At 45.0% G+C, this 15,044-nt stretch overlaps 1 protein-coding gene across 1 annotated transcript in view; it reads right to left on the bottom strand.

The window, feature by feature from the left end:
- LOC135372661 (uncharacterized) overlaps nucleotides 1-15,044 on the bottom strand; it is a 260,959-nt gene that overhangs the window by 84,551 nt on the left and 161,364 nt on the right. Inside the window, exon 16 of the mRNA XM_064606160.1 lies at nucleotides 8,851-8,976. Within this exon, the coding sequence (XP_064462230.1) occupies nucleotides 8,851-8,976 (126 nt within the window). The remainder of the gene's footprint in view (nucleotides 1-8,850; nucleotides 8,977-15,044) is intronic.

Genomic DNA, 15,044 nt, shown 5'->3' with positions numbered 1-15,044 from the left:
AGAGGCGTTCCAATCCCTTAAGCAGGTATTTGGAGACGACTACGAAATTTCGCTTCGTAAAGGTGTATTCCCGTACAGCTATATTAGTTCTTTCGCAGTGTACGATGAATTGGCCCTACCAGAAAAATCCGCCTTTCGAAACGATCTAACAGGGGAAGATATGAGTGACGAAGACTACCAGTACACTCTGCATGTATTTGACATTTTGGGTGCTCGAGTTTACAGGATTATAACGCATTGTACCGTAAATTGCGCCGTAAATTACATGCATGCAAAATTGGAATTGATCACCGAAGAGGACATGTACAGAACCATTGAATCGGGTGTTAGAGGCGGACTCTGTCAGGCGAGCAGACGTCATTTACGTGCCAACAACCCTCTGTGCAGTGAGTACGATCCTGATAAAGAGGAAGTGTACCATATCATACATAGATTGCAACAATCTTTATAGATTCAGTATGATAAAACACCTCCCGGTCGGTGATTTCGAATGGGTCGAGGATTTTAGCTCTGTGGATTTTATGCATCACCCCATTGATTCAGACGTTGGCTACGTGTATGTATGTGACTTGGAGTATCAAAAATCTATCCACCCACTGACACCATACTTTCCCCTGGCTCCTGAGAAGATTGTCGTCCCGAAGGATTGGCTCTCGCCATTCCAGCGAGGGTTCCTTGAAGAATTGATATATCAGCCAGCTAACACCAAAAAGCTGCCGCTCACGTGCAAGGACAAGGTTGAGTACGTAGTTCATTACGCGCTGCTCGCACAGATTGGGTATGAGAGTGACGAAAATTCACAGAATTCTAAAAGTTCGCCATGCACCATTCCTGCTTCCCTACATCGAGGACAATGTTGCCAGACGCGTTGCCTCGAGCACGACGTTCGAAAAAAATTTCTAGAAACTCTAAAGTAATGCGGTATTCGGAAAAACGCTTTAACATGTGGGGCATTCGAGTAGCCTTCGATGAGGAGACGGCGAGTCGCTTCGGGAGTCTGGCGGAATGCGTGACGATGGAAATTTTGTCCCCGGATTGTGTCATGTACGAAATGCGCAAAAGAAAAGTGCGATGCGATTTCCTGCTCTAGATTGGGTTTACGATTTTGGAACTGAGTAAATTAACCATGTACTCATTCTAATAGGAAACCCTGTCGAGTAAGCTCACTTGTCCAGTGATTACCTGTTACTTTGACATGGATTCTCTGATCCTCGGCCTATTCTGCAAGGACTACGAAGATCAGTTACGAGCGATCGCAGACGACCACTTAGATTTGTCTTCCTTCGACAAGGATCATCCACTGTACAGTGAAAAGAATGATGAGAGAGTTGGGGCTTTCAAAAGCGAAACTGGTAGTGTACCTATCGAAGAAGTTATATGCTTGAAAGCTGAAATGTACTCCGTCAAACTGGCTGGAGAAAAGCAAATTGCAGGAGCTAAAGGGGTAAAGAAAAATATTGTACGCAAGCACCTCCTCCATGAGAAATACTGTGATACCTTATTCAACCACACGAGCATATCGAATGAGCAAGTGTCAATAATTGGAGAGAAACAGCGCATGTACACCATCAGAAACGTCAAAAGAAGTCTGATGGCATATGACGACAAGCGATACCTCTGCAATAACATCGAATCCTACCCTTACGGAAGCTGTGAATATGGTAAGTTTAAATGGATGTGTAAATGGATGATGTAAATAGTGAAGCTCATAATGTTCTTTTTCGCTCCAGAAGATATGCAGGAAGAGAACTGATACTTCTGTGACATGCTGTTCTCTCGTGCGGTCTGGGAGTGGGCCGTGGACGGAGAAGGACGAAGGCCTGGGTGATCCACATGGTACTTATGCGAAAAACGCCATGGATGCGGGCGGAAATGTCCAGTGTGCCTGGAAGTGCCCCAGAGAGAACTACAATCTCTCTGAGAATGCCATGATGTGTTTAATAAATGTTGAAAACTATTTCCCATGTTTTTCTATGTCCCTACCGTTCCGAAGCGTTGTCCTGGCTTAAGGCGGTGCATCATAGCCGGCACTTCGTCGTCTACAGTTGAGGGATGGCGCAGCGAGCGAAATGGTTTGCGTAGTCACCGCTTCACAACATTTTGGCGCTTGCTTGGAAATGCAGTACCGCTGGTGTAACGTCTTCTTTTTGTGTTATTTTTGTTTTCTCTTGGCGCGCGATGGGTCAAGCGAAATCTTGCGCAAACATACAACCGCTCGTGCTCACCCATGCCAAGTCCAATACTGTAAACACGCATATCGCGCTCAGCCAGACGGGCCAGACAATTAGTGGCGCGGCTTTTGAATGCGCACAGGCTGTCCAGCTGTCTCCTGAACTTCTTCGTTGATCCGTTGCTGTTCCGTGCTGTGCTGTTGTCGGGCGAAGGGTTAGTCACCAGTCGTTTCGCGTGATTTCTGCAATGCTTGGGCATATAATAAATGAAATCTCTCGGAATCCAAAAAACCTAAGTTGGAGAGGACGCGGTTGAAACAAGTTTGTGTCGACATGTTATAGCCTGCCGATATTACCCGTAAATTGCGAAACGAAACCATAACCTGTTTTCTTTATTTCCTGTCATCCTGGGCTTACAAATTTCAGACCACGTTGTGGTGGTGCAAAACGCTTCATTTACTTGCACAGTCAACGGAAATGAAATAAAACTGCAAAGAGGCTGCATAGCATTTCCCATATCATTGGACATCAGTGGAGGAGGAGCAGAAAGGCAAAAGAGAAGAAGAAAAAGGGAAGAAAAGCAGGTTAGAGGAGAAAAATGTGTGTGCGCGGACCATACAGCTGCTTGGAATGTAAAGTGCGAATGGAGGTTTCCAGTTTGGTCGAGTATATAATTAGGGTATGTTGTGCTCATCCTGGTCGTCACTAACCACGGCCCCAGACTTCGCCCATGTACAGATCAGCAAGCCGTGAACTGGGTCTTTGATGTCCCATTCGGCTGCAGATGACTCCAGCTCGTGGATCTCGGAATGAGAGCATTTCATAACAAATTGTCATTGTGAGTGTCACCTTGCCTATCCGCGCAGGAACTTCTAGAAATCCACTCTAGCTTTCTTTCTCGTCCTCGTCGAGGCTGCCGACATCACATGAGCTTGTCTCGATTAGCAAAAGGTACACGGTACACTGATTACAATTCTTATCGTACAAGGCTACATATATATATTACAAGGCTTATCGTACTTCCTTCTGTAATCGGGAGCCCTAATTCGCATGCTTCGAGGATAGCGAGGATCAACAGGCTCTGGCAGGAGGTTGTCGTTATAAATTCGCGCAAGGTACACCACCCTTTTCTCGTTCCGAAAGGCGTCGTCCAGTACCTACAACGAAGATGCAGTAGTGCCGGTTGGTTATACGTGGAGTTGGCCGTGGATCTGGTACCAGTAGACATGCGCGCACTTCCACAGACCGCACTTCCTCAGTTCCGGTACGTGACTCTGTCCTGTATGCTTGCTACCGTCCACCAGTTGGTCCTGATATTTCGCGAATGTTCCGGTCACCATACACGGCATGCTTAGCGCGGCACATAACTGATCATCGGCTCAATATGCCGTTCCACTAGAGAGGACTCCCAAGACTACAGCGGTGTTCACGTCCATGTGATCTTGTCGAATGCTTGGTGGAACCTCAGTGTCAGCCACACCCTTTAGTGTGCACATTTTACACTGCAGTGTTAGTTCACTGCGGAGTCCTTTTCTGCGTTCAGAAAGGACTTCCATGTCCGCAAGTGCACAACTCAATGGGTGATAGGTAGGGCCAGGATTTTTAGGCACTAAAAAAGTGCGAAATAGGCAGGCATTTAGGCCCAAAAAACAGCAAAATAGGCAAATATAGGCACAATAACATTGTAAGCTTTTGTTGACTCATTTCTTAACTATTCTCGTAGCATGGCACAATGAAAGTCGTTCTCAAGTTCTCAAACTTGAAACTTGATCTGTTTGCTCTAGGCCTTGTAGCGGGAGAAGCTTCTTTCCACGTCACATAACGTCACAGGTGCAAACTTGAAACATGAAATCTCGTACGGGCTGAGGTCTTGATCTGGTATAGGTGTGTCCCCGCCATTTAGGATCTCTCCAATCTTCAGCAGTGTCCCCAAGAACACTCGCGATCCTCAGGACGTCCTCAAAGTGTCATCGCGTCCACGTCCGTGATGGGGTGTCCGGAGGAGATCCGGAGAGTGTCATCATGGGATCTTCCAGTGATAGTCATTTGCGTACATCCTACGGCCGCCAGCCGGAGGACATATATAGGAGAAGTAAACTAGTTTAATAATGCGATGTGCATTTCTATGCCTGCGCCCATTAATTAATGTTTCGGTTTGTTTATCATAAACCAAATTGAACCAAATCAGCAGTGATCATGTATAAACTACAAAATATTACAAAGAGAGAATAGTAGAATAGAAAGAGAAAGTACAAAAATACAGGGTTACAAATACAAATTGAATGATTTCAACGGGTACTCCATGCACTGGGTTCAATGTGCGATAAAATATAGCTTGCTAGACCTTTCATTGTGACCTCGTTGCCATGAACATCCGTGCAAGGTCCCTGACGGGATGCTGCACGGAGCATTTCCGTGGAAGATACAGAGAAGTGATGGCATATTACAGCGCGTGCTTGACTTTCGGTGGATGTTCTAAATCCACTAAGTAGGAAACACGGACGCTACCTTGGTTGTATCCTCATACTCCAAGGAATTCTTCACTGGTCTGTTACTTATACATGAAATTGAATTAAACTTAGGTTCCTCACCCTTGGTTTTGACTGCGATGCTAGGAGGACTCTTGCATATGCGGAAGTTCGCAAGATAAGCAGTATATAGTATATGATTTATCTGCGAAAGGAAATGCCACTGTTGGATATTCCTTTCAAAGTCGGCTGTCTTAGTCTTGCACTTAGTGGCACATGACCTTTTATTATTTTTGCTCTTTATACCACGCCACCCATTGTTCGTCATCAAAAACAATAAAAAATGAGAGACGGAAAATAACAAGCTGGTGGCCGAGGTTGAAAACCGCAAAAGAGAGAGTCTGTTTCCACTGTAAACGTCTGCACACTTCTAAAAGTGAGAAATGAAAGCAGATTTACTGGAGAATTTTACATGATCCTATAGTGCTCCTGAGAGTATCCCAGTCTTGTCCCCAGATGTTGTCCCTAGGACCATCTCTGGAGTCTCATTCTAACACTTTTCTAACAAATTGAGGATCATGTGGGGATATTCCCAGGATGTCACTGCTGTCCCGCAATGACATCCTCAGGATAAGTGAGGGATGTCAGCGTGTTCTTGGGGGTGGAAAGGGCCCGATTCTTTTGAATGAGTGCCTCCATCTCCGTGGTGGCTCTGGAGCCTTTCCCTTCCAGGTTTTGGAGCACAGAGCGGACACGTAGTAGGATCTTTAGAGATTCATTCAAAGAAATGCCAACTGTTTCTAGCTCTTTCATGTTCATCGACAGGCAGGAGAAATTTTCGGTTCACTGCATTGTACTGATGGCAACCAACCGATGCGGTGAGCAGCCTTGTAAACTAACTCTACTCTATGACAGGAGGCACAAAGAGCTAGCCTCACACCACGAGTTTCTGTTAAGGAGGTTACGTGTCCGTGAGTCACAGAGGCCCACGTAGGAGGCTATCGAGGGGATCAACGTATCCCTCTTAAGAAGGGTCGATGAGTCACGGGGGTGCAGAAAAGATGACTATCAGAGAGGTCAACGTATTTTTCAGGCTTTGTGAAGCGATGGTTGCCCTATATAGTCACCAAGGTTGCGACCAGAACAAATGTGTGTTGGAAGGGGACAAAACCTCCCATTCTGCCATGATATATAACATGGTAGTAAGAAGGTCCGGTCCCAAATTGCCTCGAATAGGCAATTCTAGGCACGAAACTTGGAAAAAGGCATTTATGCATGAAAATGTTCAGTTTAGGCATTTTTAGGCAAATGCCTAAAAATCCTGGCCCTAGTGATAGGTTACGAGCGCCTTGAAGCTACTGATCCGCATGTGAGCATCCAGGTGTTATAATCTTTGCTTCATAGTGCGAGCAACTACACATGTATAACTTTCTGAGGTACCACTAAAGTATTACTGGCATCATATGCTCACGTTCATCAGTGTCCGCCCTGACGCCCTCATTGTGCAGCGGTGTGAGGAAGACGGCACTGTGGGTTTCCCGTGCCGCCGGTTTTTGACGCTTCTGCTATCCCAGTGCTCGCTCATGACGTCGTAACGCTGATATTCATTTCCCAGTCTGAGGGAGCCAACATTTCTATACATTTATTTACCGTACTTCGACCTGGGTCCCAAGTGCTCCGATTCCATTTCAGCTTCCATTCTGATTCAACTTCGATCCTGAATAACTTTTCTCAGCCGAAGCATATTTGCACACTTGCCCATCAAATTGTCCGCTGTACCTTATTGTGCACTAAACGATATGGACGTGTCTGAAATCTGCCCCAACCAGCTCCATCCGCCGCCCGAAATTCCAAATGCTTAGAGTCTAGGGTACTTGATCCGCGCTCCTAACCACGAGGGGACGAGGGGATACCCAGTGCTGTTCAAATAACTATTGTAAAGTTGTCCCATGAAACAATAGCCCCCCCTTCCCATTGACACCCTACTGGATGAGTGCTAAAAGCGCTGCCAGGTTTCCGGCACCCCGTGTAAAAGAAAAGATTTCACTGCATGACCTATCCAGCGCCACTATTTTTTTACAAGCATGATCCTTCCACATTTCTGTGGCTGCGACTGGGAATTCCCAGACAAATAAGTTTCATCTACTGTTCCCCAAGAAAATGAGCATCGTTGAACAAACAATAAACAAAATTTGGGGCTGGGCTACGCTGCCCGTGCTCGTGCTCGTGCTCCCGCGTCATGGTCAACGTCGGCCTCGTCGTCTTCCGGCCACATGCAGCGGTATATCATTTCCAGCGGTCAAATTGTTGTTGCTTGTGACGACACACTCGATGATAGATGGCAGCACTGCGCTTCCCATTCTGAAGGAACGTACCCGACGGACGACCATACCTGACAAAAACTCGTGTGCCGAGTCAATGGCTTAACATAGTCATGGCAATCTTTTTGTTGGTATTGGTTCTTGATAGGTTTTTCTAGTGCGTGATCGAGCCAGATTTTCGATTTTGGGCGGCTCTATTTTGTAAGCCAGCGGAATGTCGAAATATAGCTTTTGCCAAACCTTTCGACGACGATATAAAAATTTCTGAGTCTAAAACGCAAAATCTGCTTCGATCATGCACTAAATCTAAGCATCCTCTTCCATTTAAAAGCAGTTGCACGGAGATCAACCAAATTTTCGTGGCTCTACGAGAGTTGAAAAATGTAATGGGATTCCCATAGAGCGTCGGTGGTGATGCACCACCTTAACTAGAAGGCATCCCAAGCCAATATGGCATTTGGAGGGCTGTGCGCTGGCCCAGAAATGAATGGAATTGACCCACGAGCGGTTGTCTATGTTGCGGTTGAAATTATGAACCAATAAGCAGTTGAAAGCATATGAGGGAGTAACCTGTGAGTAGAATTCACCAATCAGTATATGGAGCATGTACAATAGGCAGCCAATAGAATCCTGAGCAAATCACTAGGTTCAGAAATTGAGTACCCAGATCAATAGAGAGGTGAGCAATTTGGGGGGCCTATGAGTCAACTTAGAAATTAATAGAATAGAATGTCCAGAGCGAACCACTAGGTTTAGAAATGAATAGAATAGACCATTTAGGTGTATATGAGTACGTGAACTGATAGGGTGGCAATGAAGGATAGCCAATCAAGTAGACATTGGATGGATCACCGTGAAGGGGCAGAGCAGAAGGGGGCCTGTCAATCAAAGTGGGGTCATCAATGGCAGCTTGAACCATTCAGCATGAAGAGGCGGAGCCAAAAAGGGGGTCTGTCAATCGAAGTGGGGCCACCAATCGGATGGCTTAGAACTGGCTTGTGTTGGATTAGAATTGGGTGGTGGTGGATTAGAAATTCCTAGAACTGGATTAGAAAAAAAGTGGCTGTTGTGCTTAACGCCACTATACAACTGGGGACGTCCGTCAGAAAAATGTCTGTCTCCCATGGAGATCCGAATTTCCGGGAAAGGATAACCACAAGAACACCACGGGGAGTTTTGTTCCGTCTGGGTAAGGGTACACTTCTTTCGTGACATCAAGTACTTACTGCTGTAGTTCCTTGTAAATAAAACTGTTTGCACAAAAAGTCTTACACTGCCCGTTTTCAGATCAGGATCTGAATTTCGTGAAGAAATAACAAATACTAGAACGTTTATATTCGTTAGCAAGTAACTTATAAGTAATACATTACATGTAACTTTGTTAGTAACTGCGTTACCTTTTTTGTCTTGTAACTTATCTGGTAATGGGTTCCTTATGTCGAGTAACTTCCTCATCTCTGGCATCTTCCAGCACTAGTACGCATACACGTTCGAGTTACGGCATGTAAATGCTGTTCTGGTTCAAGTTATTTGGAAATATGGAAATGTATCTAAATCCCATGGTGCACTCATCAATGACACTTTAATCATGAATTCTCCGAAATTTCTCTGATGGGCAGCTTACGTGTGCCATCTACAATCGAACTTAAGGTTGGATTTGTTGCGATATGTGAGAGGGCCAGGATGAATGAGCTCGTTAATGTCCATGTCCGGTGCCCTTGTGCCATTATCCTCACAGTGTTGTATCGTACTATCGGGCAGCCATCCACAATTCATTTGACATTCGTGCTCTCTTATCGGCATACGTTAAAAGAAATTCTGACACGCAGGGCAGTTTCTCTGACTACGTGTACCAGGCACATGCAATTGGGATGTCCACGCTAGGTTTACCTTTCGTATGCTGTTCACCTTTCCAGCTGGAAACCACGGAACGCTGTACAGAATGCTTGTGGTGACATCCCTAACCTGGACTTCACCTGACAATTTGTCCAGGGAAAGCACTTTGGTCATCAGCATCTGAAATTGGTAACAATAGTGTAGCCTTTCTCTGCCGACTACGACATCCCACATAGCGGTTTGTGCTCAAAGCAATTTTGACGTTCCTGAACGACAAAGGTGTCATGAGCAGCCTGTGAACTCAGGTCGTGCCATCTCATTCTTCAGTGCCCCATCTTCACCCCTCACCCTCAATGCATTAATCTCGTATTTTTTAACTCATTTGCTTTAGTCCACCTCACCCTTCTTCCGCCATCTTTGTCTTTAATCTACCTGATCCTCCCTTCAATGTTTGTTATTTCCTCGTTCTTTTCTATTCTTTTTTCTTTGCAGTATAGCAAGCCGACGTCCCGTTTGGCTGACCTTTCCTCCTTTTTCTTTGTTGTAAGAAATATATCCCACCCGTTGGATGAACCTGAAGGATCATGGAAAGGGTACTCAAGCTTGGTGAAAACCACACTCATTTTGTCAAGCGTTGTATAAAAAGTATTCGCCTAAACATTTCGGCTTGACAACGTTTTTTTGCAACGCAATTTCTTTCTACAAAACGCTGTCGCGGTGAGAGGTGTACGACCTCTTGCCTCCAGGCCACTCCACCTGGGGACGTGCACTGATGTCGTGTGGAGTTCGAGGCTGCTGGAGAAAGCGCAGTGCAAACGACGAAACGATATGAGAGCGGACGTAGTGCTTCTTCACATTGTCACGCGTGTCGTTCGCTTCTCACTTGGCGTCCACAGAGACGAGTCGAATGCCAAACGTCCCCCTACATGTGCGCTACGATCGTATTTGATGGTGCAGTGCCCAGACATTCTAAGATGGTCTTTTTTTGTCTTCGACTGCACTTTTAGTGTTCGGGTGGTCAGGCCGAATTCAGTTCGCATGATAATGTGAGCTATTGACAAAACTGCACAAAAAAACTACATGTAGTAATAGTAGGGAGTTATTAATGAAGGGGAACTGGGTCTTGACATATGGAACAATATGTGATTCTGTAAGACATTTACATCACTCATTCGCTTCAATTCTTTGTATATCAGAACCACCAGTGAACAACCAGGATCGATGTAACTAACGGTGCAGAACAGTGTGCTTTAAAGGAATAAAAGTATAAGGATTCTTCCCTGCGTTCGAACTTTTCAATATTTTCATATTTCAATATTTGACGTGTATTTTCAATAATAAAAAGAATAGAAATATTAAAATAACAGCATGATCACCATTAAACACGCCAAACTAAGTGCAACGAGCAGGGTGTCGAACCGAAACGTTTTTCGTTGCGGTTTTCGTTCCGGTTACATCATAAACGACCGGGTACCGGTTCTGCTCCGGAGCAAAAAAATAACGGTTCATGGCGGTTTTTAACCGGTTCCGCTGCTGGTGGGGATATTCATCCCCACAACAAAAAAATCAATGTTAGAAAATGTAAACTCGTTTATTCCGCATACACGGTATTTAATATTAATAACCTTAATTAATTAATATTAATAGCCAGCTGTGAAACTGGTAGCTCCTGGTTTCTGTAGGTTACTGACTGTTCAAATGGGCTTTCTCCTTTCTTGAAGCGCATGCTACAAACGGACTTGTCTGTCGTGATGTCAAGTACTAAAGTACTAAAGTACGTAAAGTACGTTCTTGCTGGGTTGGAGCGATCGCGTCCCATCCGAATGTCTGCTGCTACTGTCTAGCCAGCAAGCACCACCGCACGAGTACGACGCAAAGCGAGGAACACCTTCACTCACAAACGCGCTCGACGGCTCCGTTTTATTGTCTTCGTGTCCTGTCCACAAAAGAGTTGACACTTCGCACGGGCTTGCCCTCGCGTATACGTAAATGTATTCAACTTAGCTGCTCTCAAACAAGGGACGCCTTCCAGCCACCGACACTAAACGCGCACCGCCCCGAAAACATTGTCGCCACTGACATAGTTGCTCTAAATATCCCTAATTGGCTGTGTAATATATGTGTAAATATTTTGATGCTCATTTGTCTCTGAGAATTGGCGTTAGTCTCCCTTTGCGCTGATTGGGCGAGAGTCGTTTGATTGAGGAACGAGGTTCCGAACGACCGATCGAACGGAGAAGAAAGAAAAACAACGGAGGAATGAATAAAGCATATCTTATTTGCGCTTCAAGTCGCGGTGGGAGCCGTGAAGAAAAAAAAGTCTCAGTAACGACATGTCGGGCTCACAGCTCCCGTACAAAATAGCATTGGTTAAAGGAACTGTAAAGTGAAATTTGACCCCCCCCCCTGTTTCTGTGTGGTAGGGTTTGCCTGTGTGATGCCACACATAGAGCCTAAGCACTCAAAACGCGTTAATTAGTACACAGTATAAACTAAAAAAAATTAATCGGACGGTAGGTTGCGCCCCGCAAGAGCTAAAAAACTCATCATGGGAGTTATCCCGTCACGTGACACCTAAGTAATACACAATGAACTTATGACCGGCTACTAATCTCTAATAAACACTACTTTTAGAATCACCAGACTTACTGCGACAATTCTTCAAAATATCGAAGAAACAGTATCCCAAAATACTGTCAGCGCCGGTGAGTGCCCTCTGTTTGCTGTCCTCACAACCATATCGCACGGCCTTGCGAGGTTTGTGTACGCAAAAAAGTTCATTTCCTGCCGAAATTGAACAGAACTTCACCTGACAGCGATGCCAGGTATCCACTGTAACGCTCGGGGATACACCAAGTGTGCTCTTTCGACAAGCGACGTTGTGTACCACAAGATTCCAATGGGAAATGCGCAGAAACGGAAGTTGTTGCAAGCGCTTGTCTATTAGCGTCTCTACCTCGTCTCGGGTTTTCAAGTCATGGGTCGTCACCACCAGCTCGCTTGCTACCCAACATTCCTTTGATCAAGACACTCGTGAGCCACGCCATATTTGCTCAACCCATCTCTCTGGCGAGTCGTACGAAATGGTAGCAGCGGATTGTCGAAAACTTTTCAAACGGACCGCAATCCCGACACCAGTGTTTCTCCTTGCGACGTCTGACGATGCGAACACCAGTGCGCACGAGGTATGTATTTACCGATGCACAGGAATAATACATATATGTGGTTCACTCCGAATTCAAATCGATTTTGGTGATGCCTACGCTGCGTGATGTCCAAACGCAATATCCCCCTTCCCCTAAGGAGCCCCGAGCTCTCGTAGGAGAATATAAGTGTCAAATAAATTATCCGCTATAGATACTGACCGTATTCTTCATTTATTTCAGCGACACAGGCTTCCATCGTGACTGACAAGAATGTGAAACTCGGAAGCAAAAGCGTGCAAACGCATGATTTGCCGTCAACATCTCTCAAACTTTATCCAGTTGTCCATACACCCTCATGCTCACAGGTGGGTCAAGCTCTTGTTGTGTTTAACATTTTAACTTATCCATTCCTTGCAGGTGCATGGTATGACAATATCTGCACCACTGGTGGAACCAGCTGTTGAGACATTCTAGAAATCTGAAGACAACAGTTTTGAATGGCCTGCTGATACAAGTTTGCAGATACTAAACGCTCTTCTACTTTGCAGTGTTGTGCCATCTGCTCCACCAGACCACAAGAAGTACATCAAATGTGCATCAAATTCAGAACTTCCGGTGCATCTCACAGAGCTGCACAGATGTTCGCGTCACGCTTCTCACCACACAAGCCGAGTGCCCAAGTAAACACAATTTATCTTGGATACGTCAGCCAGAAGTGAACAGGATGGCTGCGGGGAACGTCTTGCTGTCTGGCACAATCCTTTTCAATGGGAGCAGTGCAGCCAAGGTGTGAATTCATAGCGCCTTATGTTTTCACAGATATAAATGACACCTTGTAGTACTTGTTGTTGACCTGGTTCCCTGGTTACTCGAGCCGATTAATATTAAAGTCACCTCAACAGACCTCATCTACAACACCTACTAGAAAGGTTGCAGGCTCCTTTTCGCGACACAGGTAGGATTATAAGAACCCACGGCCATAAGAGACTGAAACACTGAAATAATCTTACTGAAACACAAGGTTTCAAATAGAGTCCGTCCTTCATTAGGCATGATACAGACACACATGGCACAGATATTTATACTGATGTACATTAGTGAAAGGGAACAAAGACGGTAGTGAGGAAGAAATCCAACTTCTTGTTAGAAAGTATTGATGGCACGAAAAAATAATACAAAACAAGGCACACAGGCGTTGCATAGTTGAAGTTTCTGTTACAATAATTCTATCTGCAACAATGACATAAAAGGTACATGTAATAAAAGGTAAAAATAACAAGCTTGTACAATTGCAATATGCTATTGCCATGCTCGGGAAATGTTAGTGGCCATGTAGTGCACAAGAGGATCGTGTAACAGAGGATTAAGAAAAAGCTTGAAGCTGCAGTCCCGCATGCTTGAAGTCCCGTGCATGTGCAGAGCTAAACCCGCGGATGCAGCATACTTGTAAACACCTTTACAGGTGCAGTTCCAGTTCTGAGGGAAATGTAGAGCTTCTGCTTAGCATGTGGAGAAGTATGAGCTTACGTATACAAATGAGCTGTCATTCAGGAAACAGTGTATAGAAGCTTCGAGATAATGTGTCTAGGTTTGACCCGGCACACTTACAACATCAATGGCAGCCATGAGGAACCATGTTTCGATATAAAGAGCATAGGGAAGACACTTAACCGTGACCATATTTTATCTTCGCAGAGGATGTAGATCACCTCCTGAGTGAAACACCGACAACTTGCAAAGATGTGAGCTAGAGTGAAATAGTAGCGCTCTACAAAAGGCCTGAGCCCACGCCAATGACTGCAATTGGACTGGTATGAGGGAAAACATGAGAAATTTATAATCAGAAATTGCAAAAGGGTTGCAAAGATGGATGTGCACAGAAAAGGTCTAAAATTTTTGTCAACGATAGGGAGGCTCTGAAGAGAAGTCTCTGTTGATGCCATTGGCATGACCCCCACCTGAGGCCTTCTTATACTGATAAAGTCATGAACTCCAGATGTTTTATAGGTAAGGTGATAGCCTTTGTTCTCTTAGAGATTCTGGACTGCAACGTGCTTGTGGCAAACACCTGTGTACTGTACAGAAGAAAAAAAAAGAATACATACATTGCATTATTGCAAATTGATATGAACAGAGTATGGGGATGTTCTCCTTCATTGTTTGCTTGTTTACTGCGATCACTTGTATGCTCGTTCATAAACACAGTGATCAATAAAGCAACATTACAAGCTTTGATGTCTGAAGAATGTATTTTACTGGCTAACTGTTTATTTCCGAAGGTAATATGGCAGACATCTATTGTGAATGAAAGGGATACTGTTGTGATCAAGCAGTGTTCACGACCAAGCCATCCAGTGTACCAGTACGATGGGAGGCATTCAATGCTGCCTACAAGCACCTGAAAGAAAAGTGAGAGCTTCACCTCAGTGAAAGCGAATAAAATACACATGGTCAGACAGCACCTACTGCATTACACGTCAAAAAGGCAAAAACCTTTGTATGCTTCAGAAGGAAAGTTTTCCCTTATGGTATGTACAGTACATGTTTTGAGGACTTTTCTGCAGTGCTTTCCTAAGGGTCCCCAGAGCCACCTGGTAACCTGTTTGTAGGCAAAGTACCCAAACTTCCCGCATGTACCAATGTACAATTATGATATGTAACTTTACTAATAACAAATCGAAGGCACACATGAATGAACTCACTTGTTCACTTTGCTGTTCCTGATAACAGCGTACTCGTCACTTTCTCTCACGTAGCAGTAGGATACCTGGAGCAACTGAGTCTTCAGCCACAGTATTTTGAAGTACAGATTTCTTGAAATGCAACCGCTGTGCTGCTTCAGTAACATCTCATTTCGCGCCAACAAAGGCATTGTTCTGCCGTCGGCATCGGCACACATTTGCCGCAAGGACACCTGAACCGAAAGCACATTTCCATATTTCCGCTGCCGAAAGCAATATTTCCGCCGCGAGGTTCTCAACATTTTCATTACACATGAAGAGTTTCCCACGGCGGCCAGTTGACGGCAATGACGGTAAGTCATTCTCCGCCGACGATTCTGCGGATAATATCGTGTCATGCTGCGTCTCCCGCGTGCACTCG

Source organism: Ornithodoros turicata, unplaced genomic scaffold, assembly GCF_037126465.1.
Source record: "Ornithodoros turicata isolate Travis unplaced genomic scaffold, ASM3712646v1 Chromosome16, whole genome shotgun sequence".
Taxonomy (NCBI): domain Eukaryota; kingdom Metazoa; phylum Arthropoda; class Arachnida; order Ixodida; family Argasidae; genus Ornithodoros; species Ornithodoros turicata.
Note: the sequence above shows the minus strand (reverse complement) of the source record. Positions and strands in the feature narration are given on the sequence as shown.